Here is a 12,347-nt window from a genome sequence, read left to right as displayed (position 1 = left end):
CCGCGCCCGCCCACCCGCCCGGAAACGGGAGCCAGCTCTGAAGAACGCCCAGCGATGCTTCTCTGGGATTGGCTAGACTTTGACACGCCCCCTAACTGGCAGCCAATCTATCACGAGATAAGAGGGTCCGCGATTGGTTCGACTGGAGAACTTTGCCGGAAGGTCGAGGGCGGGGGGTGGGGCGTAAGGCGCTAGCGGAGATGGCGGCGGCTGCAGCTAGTCGCGGGGTTGGGGCCAAATTGGCCCTGCGTGAGATTCGCATCCATTTATGTCAGCGCTCGCCTAGCAGCCAGGGCGTCAGGTGAGACGCGGCGTGGCGCGGCGTGTGGGTTTCAGGGCGCCGGGGTCATGACCTCGACATTCCTGCGTTTATGGAGGCCTGCCCCCACTCAGAGCCTTGCTCTCTCTCTGGTCCTGCAGGGACTTCATCGAGAAACGCTATGTGGAATTGAAGAAGGGCAACTCCGACCTCCCCATTCTAATCCGGGAATGCTCCGATGTACAGCCCAAACTGTGGGCACGCTACGGTGAGCGCGGGACTCTGGGGTCTTTGACCCCGATTGGGGATCATGGGTTCGAAGAAAGATTCAAGGTCACGCTGGAACTTAAGAAACTGCTTTTGCAATTGTAGAGAAATTACCTCACCGACTCTAGGATGTTTTCTTTTTTTTTTTTCTTTTTGGGTCACACCCAGCGATGCACAGGGGTTACTCCTGGCTCTGCACTCAGGAATTACGCCTGGCGGTGCTCAGGGGACCATATGGGATGCTGGGAATTGAACCTGGCTTGGCTGCTTGCGAGGCAAATGCCCTACCCACTGTGCTATCTCTCCAGCTCCTCTAGGATGTTTTCTATGTCCCAGCAACATCTTTTGGGGGGCGGGGGCAGTCGAGCTCTGCGCAGAGACCAGGAACTGCGGGATTTGTAATTGAGAACGGCCCTGAGAGAGTGGAGAAGAGGTGCTGGTCATTTTCCAGCACTTGGAAATGTAGGGCTTTCCAAATCACGTGTGGGTACAGTTGCCTGGGAGAGTGCGAGTCTTAGTAATAAATTCCTAAAATAATAAGTCTGTATTGAGTGCTTCATGCCAGGCTTTATGCTAGGTGCTCTGCTGGAATTTCACTTAATTGAAAAGGGTAAATTCTTATAGACAGCAAAATTAATAATCCAGTGGGGATGCAGGAGAATTCATCCGGCCAAAGTACACACTTTGCTTGTATTAGTTTGTGTTCAATGCTATTTCCCACAAGGTCCTCTGAGTATCCCTGGGTTGGCCAAAACAAAAAAATAGTCTGTGACCAAAGAGATAGTACAGTGGATAAGGTGCTTTGCTTGCTTGCATGCAGGCTCCCTCACCACGTATGGTATCCCAACTGCAGCTCCATCAGGAGTGCTGTCCCTGAGCACTGCCGAGTGTGACTCAAAAGGCAAGAACTCACCTCTGGGTGTAGCTCAAAACAAAAATTCTTGGGGTGTCAGAGAGATAGTCTAGTAGTTAAGGAGCTTGCCTTGCCCACAGGGGACAGGGGTTTGGACCCCAGCACCATATATGGTCCCCCCAACAAATCCAGAAGTGATCCCTGAACTCAGCTAGGAGGATTATCTGAGCACCATCAGGTATGACCCAAAACAAAAAACAATTCTATGGACCCAGGGAATGCTGCTCAGATGTAGAGCACTTGCCTTACATGTGAAACATCTAAGATTAGATTAGACAAGCTAGGCTGTAACAAGGTTAAATCTCTACATTTGTTTCCCCTTTCTAGAATAAATTTGTGTGTGATTTCCATGCTGGCCTTAATATTATTTATGTCTTGACCTTCATGCCAAAAAGACATTCCCTGACCAGTCATGTAACATTGCTCCTAGTCCCATTTTATACTACCTTATTTAAATGTCCTATAACTTGATCATTAACATGATGTTACCTGACAATAAATGTACTCATTGAGGTGATAACTGTATTTGTCTCGCCTGGGTTTTGTTGTTGTTTTGAGGCCACACCTGGCTCTGCACTCAGGTACCACTCTTGCTGGTGCTCCAAGAACCATATGGGATGCCAGAGATCAAACATGGGTTGGTCATATGTAAGACAAGCACCTTTCCTGCTGTACTATCTCTCCAGCCCCAAAGAATAATATCTTGGTAGGATATTTTTGAGGGGGTAGGAAATGGGCACACTGGTGTTGCTCAGCGTCTACTCTTAGTGGGCTTGGGGGACCATATGAGGTGCCGGGGATTGAACCCAGATCAGCCATGTGCAATGCAAATATCCCACCTGCTGTACTTGAATAGTCGTATTTTAATGGCTTTGTATTCTGGCTGGGGATCAAGCTCAGGACTTCACATGGTTCTACTAATGAATCACACACACCCCCCCCCCCCGCCCCTTAATCATTACTTTCAGCCTCTGCAGTATGCCATGCAATAAAAATTGTTGAAAAGTTTCTCCTTTCAAAAAGCTAGTAGACTAGAAGAGATGATTTCAAGGAACTTTATATCATACTAGATGGACTAGGGAATGCACAGAAAGGGCACCCATCCAAAGCTAGGTCCAAACAACGCATTGCTCACAGGAGTTGATAAGAAGTGCCTGCCCAGCTCCTTATGATCACCCAGAATTAGCCAAAATTCTAGTTGGACTTGACCTCCTAAATGTGTTTGAAACTTACTGGATAAGTCTAGGCATATCTAACCACCTTGGGGAAATCTCTTCCTCTTGTGCTCAGGATCCCTGGGGGGCAGTCAAAGGACCATATGTGGCGCCAGGGATTGAACCAAACCAGGGTAACCCACATGTAAGGCAAGAACCTTACCTCTTCTACTATCTCTCCAGCACCAGCATACTTCAGTGGTTACTACAGTGTAGAGTAGATACTTAGCCGTTTTCCTCTTTCCTCAGCCTTTGGCCAAGAAAAGCAAGTCTCTCTGAACAACTTCAGTGCTGATCAGGTAAACAAAGCCCTGCAGGATGTGCTAAGTGGCAAAGCCTGAAGCCTCCAGGAGGATTAAGAGCACCAGCCCCACAGGCTCTCTGCTGGACTGAGTACGATGTGGAAAAATGTATTTATTTTCCTGTTCTTTATAAAGCTTATGCTCTAAGAGGATGTCTCAGGATAATCTTTTTCTCATTTTCATGCACCCACCACGCTTTACCTTGCAAACACCAAGAAGTAGTTTACTATAAAAATAGAACTTTATTCTGTCCTATCAAAAGCTAACTGCTAAAATTGGTGGGGACGGGACTCCAGGGCCCCCCAAATAAGCAGGACACACCAAGCTCCATCCGGTCTTCCTCTCTTGTCAGGGTGGGTGAAAGAAGTGTTGGGAGGTATAGCAGAGAACAAAAAGACTGTTTCTAAAGCCCCAAAGAGGATTCCTGGGGGAGGCAGGGGAGGTGAGGAATGGCGTGTGACCCCGAAGCCAGGTCACCCGTGAAGAGCCTTCTGCAGGAGAGCGTGCACACGATCCTGGAGCTGTGCCTCCTCACGGTGCTTTTCCAGGGCCTGCAGCCCGGAGTGCTGCAGAAAGGCCTGTGCAGCCTGAGGGGAGGGAAGATGAGAGTCAACACTGATGTCCACACATTAGACATTATTCAAACTCCACTTGTCAAAGGATGCATTCCCAGCAAGGGCATGCAGGTTCTGAGCTGGAACCCTCTCTCACTAGCCAGCCCCAAAGAAATGGCTATCATTAAAACTAGAAAAGGAGGGGCTGGAGCAATGGCACAGCGGGTAGGGCATTTGCCTTGCATGCGGCCAACCCGAGTTCGATTCCCAGCATCCCATATGGTCCCCCAAGCACCACCAGGAGTGATTCCAGGAGTAACCCCTGAGCATCACCAGGTGTGACCCAAAAAGCAAAAAAAAAAAAAAAAAAAACCTAGAAAAGGAAAAGGGACCAGGGGAAGACAAAAGGCTGCAGGACTGGGAAGAGTGTGGACAAGGGCCAGAAACCCACCTCTGGTTGGTAGAGGAATAGCAGTTGTAGCAGCTCCAAACTCTGGCCAACAACTTCAGTGTCAGAGAAGGCCAACATGTCCAACAAGGAGGACAGCAGGGGCCCTGGCCACAGATGCTGGCAGTAAGCAGGACCCTTCTCTGCAACGTTGCACAGAATTGTGAGCACCTGTAGACAGTTCACACAAAAGATGAAAGTCAAAGATTGTCATGCTGGCCCCAGGATATGGACTGCTAACCACATCCAGGTGTTCTTACATGCACACCCTAAAGTTCCTGAGGACTGCTATTTCCAGTTAGCAATGAGAAAACTGAAGTTTCAGTTGATTTGCCCAAGGTCAGTATTTAATAACTCCCATTATGGGCTCAAACCACCCAGCCTGATGTGGCCACACACCATGTGCCAGCTCTCACCTAAGGGACCTCCTGAACTTCAGGAGTCAGGGTTAGCCTATTTTTCTTTGAAGCACCATGATTTATAATACTGTTAATAGTAAGTTTTCATGCATACAATGTTCCCACGGGCTGGAGTGATAGCACAGTGGGTAGGGCGTTTGCCTTGCACGTGGCCGACCCAGGGACAATTCCTCCATCCCTCTCGGAGAGCCCGGCAAGCAATCACGAGTATCCCACCCGCAGGACAGAGCCTGGCAAGCTCCCTGTGGCATATTTGATAGGCGAAAAATAGTAACAAGTCTCACGATAGAGACATTACTGATGCCTGCTTGAGCAAATCGATGAACAACAAGACTGCCTTCCTCCACCCCATACCTACCCCTCCCACATTATATACTTTTACCACCAGGTCTTGGACTCAAGGCATCCCAATACCTACCAATACGCGCACCACGTTAGATACTGACAATAACTGCAAGAGGGTCCCAATCAGATCCAGGGAGAGCAAAGATGTACAAAAACTAGGACTGTTTGCTGAAAGGGAAAATGTCAGGATGAAGTCCCTGAAAAGCAGCGTGAAGCCACCCCCCACGCCCCCACTCCCCCTTAGCCCAGGCCCAGGCAGTGGTGCTGACCGGTGAGGTTATTAAGAAGCCAAAGGCCTTCAGGAAGTAGGCTGGGCTGTTTATGGAAGAAGAACTGCAAGATCAGAAATAATGCTGCCAAGACACGCTCATCTCCAAACTGCGTTTCCCCTTCCATGGCTTCTGCTGCTGCCTCTGTTAGCAAGTTGCTCAGACACCGAAGCACAGGGCATGCCAGCTGCAGAGAGAGGGGGGTGTTAGATGCAAAGAAGTTCCCTACCCACCGGAGGCGTGCCCTCTTCACCCACCAGCTCCAGTCCTTCATTGTCAGTTCTCTGGACAGCCCCCGCCAAGTCCAACATCAGCAGCCCCAAGGTGGACAGAGCCCCATGGCTGATGAGCAGTGAATTGTTGACCTGGCTGAACAGCAGGAGACAAGCAGTCACAACTTGGCCTCTCCCGCTTAGAAAGCTCTAGGTCTGGACTGTCCCGGGCTCTAAGAGGCCCAGGGCAGGAAGAAGACTCACCACAGCCATTCCAGAAATGTACATTCAGAAATGTGTCATGCCAAGGGGGCCTGTGGGGCAGACGGCGGCGCTTTCCCAGAGCACCACAGTTACCTGCAGATGAGGTAGTGAAGGCACCAGGCAAATTCCACAGCCACCCCAGGGTTCAGTTTCGGGCCAGGTTGCAAGAGCCGCAGCATGTGTTGGGGGAGAGTGGAGGCCAGGACAGAGCTGCCAGCAGAGGCAAAGGTGTGAGTAGGAAGCACAGGAGGGAGCAGCCTGGCTTCTGTTCAATACCCAGGAGCAGCGGGTCAAGTGTTCAGACCGGAAGCCCTTCCCTGCCACACAGCTGCACAGCTGGAGACATGGTTTTACTTACGGAATGACAGTCTCTGGTGCTTCCTGGGCCTGCAGGAGCTGGGATAAAGTGTATCCAGCGGCCTCCAGCACAGGCAGGTGGGGAGACTGGAAGACACATTAAGGTCTGACTGGGAGCTGGGCCCTAAGAGATCCTGTGGCTTTCCTCCCTTCACACAGAGCAGAGGTTGGATCTCCCCTCCCAGAGAAGATGAGGTGTGCGGAGAGTGGCCCAGAAAGGGAAAGCAGAAGTGGACACTGACCTGGACACAGGCAGCCAAGGCTGGAATAATGCCCTGTGGCAGGAGCTGCCTCCTTATGGCCTCGCTCTCCACGATCAGGTTGCCTAGTGTGTATAGACACAGCTCCTGAGGACGGGACAAGAAAACCCGGGCTGGGGAAAGAAAACCTGGCCAGGGCAGAGACAGCACAGCACCCTGACCTTGAGGTGCCAGGGAGAGGGGAGTGGGCAGTGATGGATGTGGAGGGAAACATTTTCTTCATCCCCCAGTCCCAGTCTGCCAGCACAAAGTGGACCCCAAAAACCTAACTTTGAAATCTAAGTCAAGAATACAGTAGGAAGGAACAGGGCTTACTACAAGATCTGAGCTGTGACCGGCGAGGTAGGTGAGAAGGTAGGAAGTGGCCGGCAGGCAGGCCTCCGCCACCACACACTGCTCAGAGTGTGACAGCTCATGAAGGCACCGGGCGGCCTCAAGCTGCAGCAGGGCATGGTTGCTGGTCAGGAGACCGACGAGGGTCCGCATGCTTCCCTCCAGCCTGCAGAAGCAAATGTCGGAGGTCTGCTTAGGCCCGGGCTTACCCTCCACATTACTGTTCCTTCCTCCACCCCAGGCCATCCGTCTGCACCACCCACACTGACCTAATGAAGTTCTGCTGTGACTCGGTGTGCTGCAAGCCTCGCCGAAGGCTGACCAGAGCACCCAGTCTCTCCTTTTCCTCTGTCCCCCGCTGGGCCAGCTGCAGGAACTGCTGGATCTAGAACCCAGGGAGGGATAGAAGAGACACACATTGGTCAGAAAGCAAGTCCTAGAGCCCGGAGCAAGTGTACAGCAGGGAGTGCATTTGCTTTGCACACAGCCAACTCAGGTTTGATCCCCAGCACCTCAGATGGTCCCCTGAATCTGTCAAGAATGATCCCTGAGCACAGCCAGGAATAATCCCTGAGCACTGCCAGGTATAGCCCAAAAAAACAAAAAAGGGCAAATACAGGTTCAGAGAGATGGCTCAACAGGCTGGCTGCACATGTGTTGCTTGCAAGAGGCCTCAGTTCAGTTCCCCACTCCACATGGTCCCCCAGCACTGCTAGGCACAATTCCCAAGCATCACCAAGTGTGGCCCAAAACCAAAATAAAGTCATGAATCCTAGACTCTTCATTTGTGAAACCTCCAAACACACCTCAAAAACTAGTCATTCAACTTACGCAGCTACTAAGCACCAACCTCACCACATGAGTGGACAGATGGTGAGTGAGAACTGGATTCTATTATAGCCCTGCTGCTTAGTGTACAAGGGAACTGAATATCAGCTGCTCACTGAAAATGGAAGTAAGTAACTACCCCACCAGGGCCCTGCGGCACTGGATTCCATCTCCCAGACCACAAAAATAAATAGGGGCTGGAGAGACAGTACAGTTGGTAGGACGCCTGCCTTGCATATTGCCGACCCAGGTTTGATCCCCAGCACCCCATATCGTTCCTTGAGCACCCCAGGAGTGATCCCTGAGCCCCAAAATAGAGGAGTAAGCCCTGAGCACAGCCAGGTGTGGCCAAAAGAAAATAATAATAAATACTGAACATGTACTGTATGTCAGATACTGTCTAGTCATTTGGGTATTCAGAGATGACAACTAAAACAGGAGCTAAATTTCCTCTGGGGTGTGTGTGTGTGTGTGTGTGTGTGTGTGTGTGTGTGTGTGTGTGTGTGTAAAGCAAGAAAGTTTTTATTGGGGCCAGAGTGATAGGACAGTGGGTAAGGGCATTTGCCTTGCATGTGGCCGACCCGGGTTCCATCCCCAGCATCCCACATGGTCCCCCAAGCACCACCAGGAGTAATTTCTTTTTTTTTTTTTGAATTTTTAATGCCTTTTATTCTTTATAAATCAGACACTTGAAGGATTCAGATGAGATTGAATTCAGCAGGAGTAATTTCTGAGCTCAGAGCCAGGAGTAACCCCTTAGCATCACTGGATGTGACTCCCCAAAAAAAGCAAAAAAAAAAAGGTATTGAAACTTCTAGAAAGATGTAGGAGAAAAAGGGGGAGTATATGTTCAAGAGTGAACACAGGCTCTCCAGAGTGGAAAAGGCAACTAAGGAAATAGACAAGCATGCAACATATGTGTTCAAGGGAGAACGCAGGCTTGAAGTACCAACCAGTTTCCTTGGATTTAAAGTCCAGTTGGGTGTGAAGGAGATGAGATGGCTCCAGGGCTGGGGTGCACACCTGGCAGGCAGAGACTCTGGATTCAATCCCTGGCACCTCATGGTCCCTAGGTCACCACTGGGATGGGCCTGATAAGCAGCGCCAAGTCTAGTGCTAGGAGTGGCCCCAGGAGTCCCCTGAGCACTGCTTAGGAGTCCACTCCTCCAACCCCAAATGCAGATTACTGTGCTCCATTCTCAGATAATTAAATTCAGATGATCTTAGTAGGGCTTTACTTAAAGATACATGACCAGGAAAGTGGCTCAGTGCTAGAATGGATGCCTTGCATGTATATAATCCCTGGTCCAGCAACCATGCTGAGACCACTCTCCACAAGCATGAAGGTACCGGCAGAAGAACAAAGGCATGCAGGTCCCGGGGCTGAGATCTCCAAGCCTACTCAGATCGGGGCTGAGCATCCTCCACCCAGATCCTCCATCTTCCAGTAGGCGGCGCTCACACCCACCAACTGCCCCCCTGCGCCGTGTAATCCCATCAATGGCCAAGACCCAAGAGACTATAAAACCCAGCTCCCAGAAGAAAACAGCGCAGAGTCTCCTGCCCCCCCGCGCCTGGCTGTCCTCACCCGGGCCCCTTGGAAGGGGACGAGTTGAGTTTCCCTCCCCGCCCCAAGCAGAGCCCCAGCAGCCAAAGACCTCCAGAACCAGCCACAACCATGCTGAGACCACTCTCCACATGATGAAGGTACCAGCAGAGGAACAAACACATGCGGGTCCTGGGGCTGAGATCTCCAAGCCTACTCGGATTGGGGCTGAGCACCCTGCACCCAGATCCTCCATCTTCCAGTAGGCGGGAGTCACACCCACCAACTGCCCCCCAGCGCCGTGTAATCCCATCAACGGCCAAGACCCAGAGATTATAAAACCCAGCTCCCGGACATCTTATTATCTCATTCTTGCTTTGGACAACCTGGCAGGCTACCGAATGTAACCTGCCCACACGGCAGAGTCTGGCAAACTCCCCGTGGCATACCCAATACAACGAATACCATGAACAATGATGGGTCTCATTCTCCTAACCCTGAAAGAGCCTTGAATGTGGCACTTTTTAGAATCTCAGGCTAGGATGAAGGAGACATTACTGGTGCCTGCTCAAGGCAATCAACGAACAACAGGATGATCGTGATCGGTCCAGCACACAATAAAATCTAGGGCCCTGTACTATAAAAGGCAACTCAGGGGGTACTGTCTTGTATACAGCTGACCAGGATTCAATCCCTGACACTGCATGGTCTCCTGAGCACCGCAGGGAGCAGTACCCAAACACTGAGCCAGAAGTTCACCTGCATAAGGCCCAACTAGAAAGTAAAGGGAAACAGAATAGTAATGGAGGAAGAGAAGTGAGACAGTCAGTTTAGAACAATAATAAACAACAACATTCTGCAAACAATTTACAAAGATTTATGAGTAAAAGGGATGTACTGAAGAACCACAAATGCAAAGGCTATGAGACAGGAAAGATTCCAGGAACTAAAAGGGGGCCAGTGTGGCAGAGAGGACAAAGATGAGCAGGTTGAGATGGGAGGGCTGAGGTTAGACCATACTGGACTTTATCGGTTACTGAAATGATTTTGTTCTGTATTTTTAATGTCCTAATTTTATTTTCTTTTTTCTTGGGGGGCAGGGGTGGGTGGAGACCCAGCTGTGCTGTCACTCCCTGTGGTGCTCAGGCTCCATGCAGCTCTTAGGTTGAACCCCAAGTTCCTGCAAGTTAAGCATTGCACTCTCAGCCGTGAGCCAGCTCTCCAGTCCTGGTCTCTGTAGTTTTGTTTGTTTGCTTGTTTGTGGTGTGACACTCAGCACTGCTTAGGGATCACTTGAGAAAAATGTGTCTGGGAACTGTCTGTGGTGCCAAGGGTTAAACTTAAGTCAACTACGTGCAAGGCAAATGCCCTACCTGCTCTACCTGCTTTACTAGCTCTTGGACCTACTTTGTTCAGAAAGTTTTGTGTTTTTTTCTTTGTTTGTTTGTTTGGGTCACACCTGGAGATGCACAGGGGTTACTCCAGGCTCTCCACTCAAGAATTACTCCTGGCAGTGCTCAGGGAACCATATGGGATGCTGGGGATCAAACCCGGGTCAGCTGCGTGCAAGGCAAACGCTCTTCTCTTGGGCCTTCTGGTTACTGTATTATTTTTATTTATTTAGGTTTTTGGGCGACACCTGGAGGTGCTCATAGCCTGGCTCTGCACTCAGGATTACTCCTGGCAATGTCTGGGTGACCTAAGGATATCAGGGATGAAACCCAGATCAGTGACATGACCTGGAAGACAAGCACCTTACCCGCTGTTCTATGTTTAGCCCTCTAGTCGCTATATTTCTATAATACACACGACTGATACATGGAGAATGGACACGGTTGGCAAGCTTAGCTGCAAATGACTTGTTAGGTGGCTATTGTAAATATACGAAGAAAAAGGTGGTGACCCTGAGGTCAGTCGTTTCTTGGAACTAACAGAACTTGAGCACCTGCTTTTCATGCAGGAGGTCTGGACAGACCACACAGTCCACTGAACACCACCAGTAGCCGTGAGCACATAGGGATGTGCGCTCCTCCCCCCAACACCTCCCCCCCCGCCCCCCCCCCCGAAAAAAAAATCAAACAACTCCAGCGGTCTTTAGGAGCTTTAAAAATGTGCGGGAGTCACAGCAATAGTACAACAGGTAGGGTGTTTGCCTTACACACAGCCACCGGGGTTCGATCCCCGACATACCATCTGGTCCCCCAGCACCGCCAGGATTAAGGCCCGGGTACTGTCGGGGTGTGGCTCCATAGCTAATAATGGTAATAATAAGTGTGGGGATCGGGGATCGGGACACGGGGCCGTACTGCTGTGGGGACGTGGCCAGCGGGCCCGCGCGGCTGCGGGCTCCGTCCACTTGCGGGGAGGTGCGGCAGGGACCGCCTCCGGGGCTGGCGTTGAGGTCCCGCCAACTCGCCCTCACCTCGGCTTGCCCCAGGATAGCGGTCGCGCAGCCCCCTCCGGCTTCCTCCGAGGTGTCATCTCTCAGCAACCTCTTGCTGACCAGCTGCTGCTCCCTCCGCGCCTTCCTCAATGCTGCGGGCGACCGAGCCATCAGAGCGCCGGGAGCACAGGGCCTGGGTCTCCCCGCCCCACCGCCCTCGGACGGCCACCCCCGCGCCCTCGCCGGCCCGCACCGGCCTCCCGCTCCCGCCGGCGACGCCGTAGTTCCTCCACCCCGCAGCCCGCAGGCCCGAGGCGGCCCAGTCGATGGCTCCACATCGCGGGGCGGGAGGAAACCGGGAAGAGCCAGGCGAGTCACCGGGGCAAAGCAGACGGCACGGAACGCGCAGGCGCAGCTTCCGGCGGGAGGGGCGGGGCGGGGAGCGCGGAGCAGGGGGCGGGGAGGGGCGGGGTATAGTTGAGGGGCGGAGTGATGAGGGGAAGGGGGGGCCTCCTAGAGGCAGATGGATCGAGGCTGATGTAATCAAGGGCTCTGTTATTCCTCCTTGTCAGTTTCAGTTCCTGGAAAGGAAGTAACTGAAGAACCTTCCACTCAAACACAACTTCCCACCTTTATACCCCTCACACACCCAATGGGAACTTTAAAAAACTACCCTGACCTGAAGGAAAATAGGGCAACCTGTTTCATCAGACACACAGCTCTCATGGAACTGCATGATTTCATTTACATTAACTCCATTTTATGAGTGAGGAATATGAAACAAATATTTCACTGTTCTGCATAAAATTGGGTTGTATCATCTGGGATGGCAAAGCAATTATTTTATCAAATGTTAAATGCCACGACTCTACTAGGTACCGAGTGGAGAAACACTAGTTCCAGGGCCTAGAGAGATAGTACAGTGGGTACAAGCTGCAAGCTTTCCTTGCATGCAGCTGACAGGGTTTGATCCCTAGCACTGTACTTCATCTGGACACCGAGGCACCTCAAGATGTAACCCATGAGCACTGTTGGGTGAGACCCCAGAATAAAGAATTCTTACAGTGTCCTGAAGGAACAGTGAAGTGGCTTAAAAAGCTTGAGCAAAAATATGACCAGAGTTCAAATCCCCGATGTCAAATATGCATTTAACACAATCTTTTCAGTTCTGCAG

General features: G+C 51.3%; 2 protein-coding genes across 2 annotated transcripts; one reads left to right on the top strand and one right to left on the bottom strand.

Annotated features, from left to right (window-relative positions):
• The first annotated feature begins 175 nt into the window (after positions 1 to 175).
• Positions 176 to 3,107, top strand: NDUFA2 (NADH:ubiquinone oxidoreductase subunit A2). Its single transcript, XM_056124681.1, has 3 exons — positions 176 to 301; positions 421 to 527; positions 2,903 to 3,107. Exons 1-3 carry the CDS (start codon positions 201 to 203, stop codon positions 2,992 to 2,994), a joined length of 300 nt encoding a protein of 99 aa, XP_055980656.1. The 5' UTR covers positions 176 to 200; the 3' UTR covers positions 2,995 to 3,107.
• Positions 3,108 to 3,183: 76 nt separating this feature from the next.
• TMCO6 (transmembrane and coiled-coil domains 6) lies at positions 3,184 to 11,560 on the bottom strand. The gene is made up of 12 exons (XM_056124527.1): positions 11,427 to 11,560; positions 11,213 to 11,325; positions 6,686 to 6,801; positions 6,399 to 6,582; positions 6,066 to 6,170; positions 5,825 to 5,910; positions 5,560 to 5,676; positions 5,248 to 5,359; positions 4,991 to 5,177; positions 4,795 to 4,889; positions 3,961 to 4,128; positions 3,184 to 3,542 (listed from the first exon to the last, which is right to left on the bottom strand). The coding sequence occupies exons 1-12, from the start codon at positions 11,509 to 11,511 to the stop codon at positions 3,429 to 3,431; spliced, it is 1,482 nt and encodes a 493-aa protein (XP_055980502.1). The 5' UTR covers positions 11,512 to 11,560; the 3' UTR covers positions 3,184 to 3,428.
• Between the last annotated feature and the right edge of the window lie 787 nt (positions 11,561 to 12,347).

The sequence above is a fragment of the Sorex fumeus genome, unplaced genomic scaffold (genome assembly GCF_029834395.1).
Source record: "Sorex fumeus unplaced genomic scaffold, SorFum_2.1 ptg000051l, whole genome shotgun sequence".
In the NCBI taxonomy this organism is placed as follows: Eukaryota; Metazoa; Chordata; class Mammalia; order Eulipotyphla; family Soricidae; genus Sorex; species Sorex fumeus.
Note: the sequence above shows the minus strand (reverse complement) of the source record. Positions and strands in the feature narration are given on the sequence as shown.

What these genes read in the sequence shown, in the direction of transcription:
- NDUFA2 (XM_056124681.1), top strand. Translation starts at nt 201, where the DNA reads ATGGCGGCGGCTGCAGCTAGTCGCGGGGTTGGGGCCAAATTGGCCCTG. An exon ending in CCTAGCAGCCAGGGCGTCAG is followed by an intron (nt 302 to 420) that starts GTGAGACGCGGC and finishes CTGGTCCTGCAG; the next exon opens with GGACTTCATCGAGAAACGCT. An exon ending in CAAACTGTGGGCACGCTACG is followed by an intron (nt 528 to 2,902) that starts GTGAGCGCGGGA and finishes CTCTTTCCTCAG; the next exon opens with CCTTTGGCCAAGAAAAGCAA.
- TMCO6 (XM_056124527.1), bottom strand. Translation starts at nt 11,511, where the DNA reads ATGTGGAGCCATCGACTGGGCCGCCTCGGGCCTGCGGGCTGCGGGGTG. An exon ending in CTATCCTGGGGCAAGCCGAG is followed by an intron (nt 6,802 to 11,212) that starts GTGAGGGCGAGT and finishes CCTGGGTTCTAG; the next exon opens with ATCCAGCAGTTCCTGCAGCT. An exon ending in CTAACGTGGTGCGCGTATTG is followed by an intron (nt 4,129 to 4,794) that starts GTAGGTATTGGG and finishes AACTGTCTACAG; the next exon opens with GTGCTCACAATTCTGTGCAA.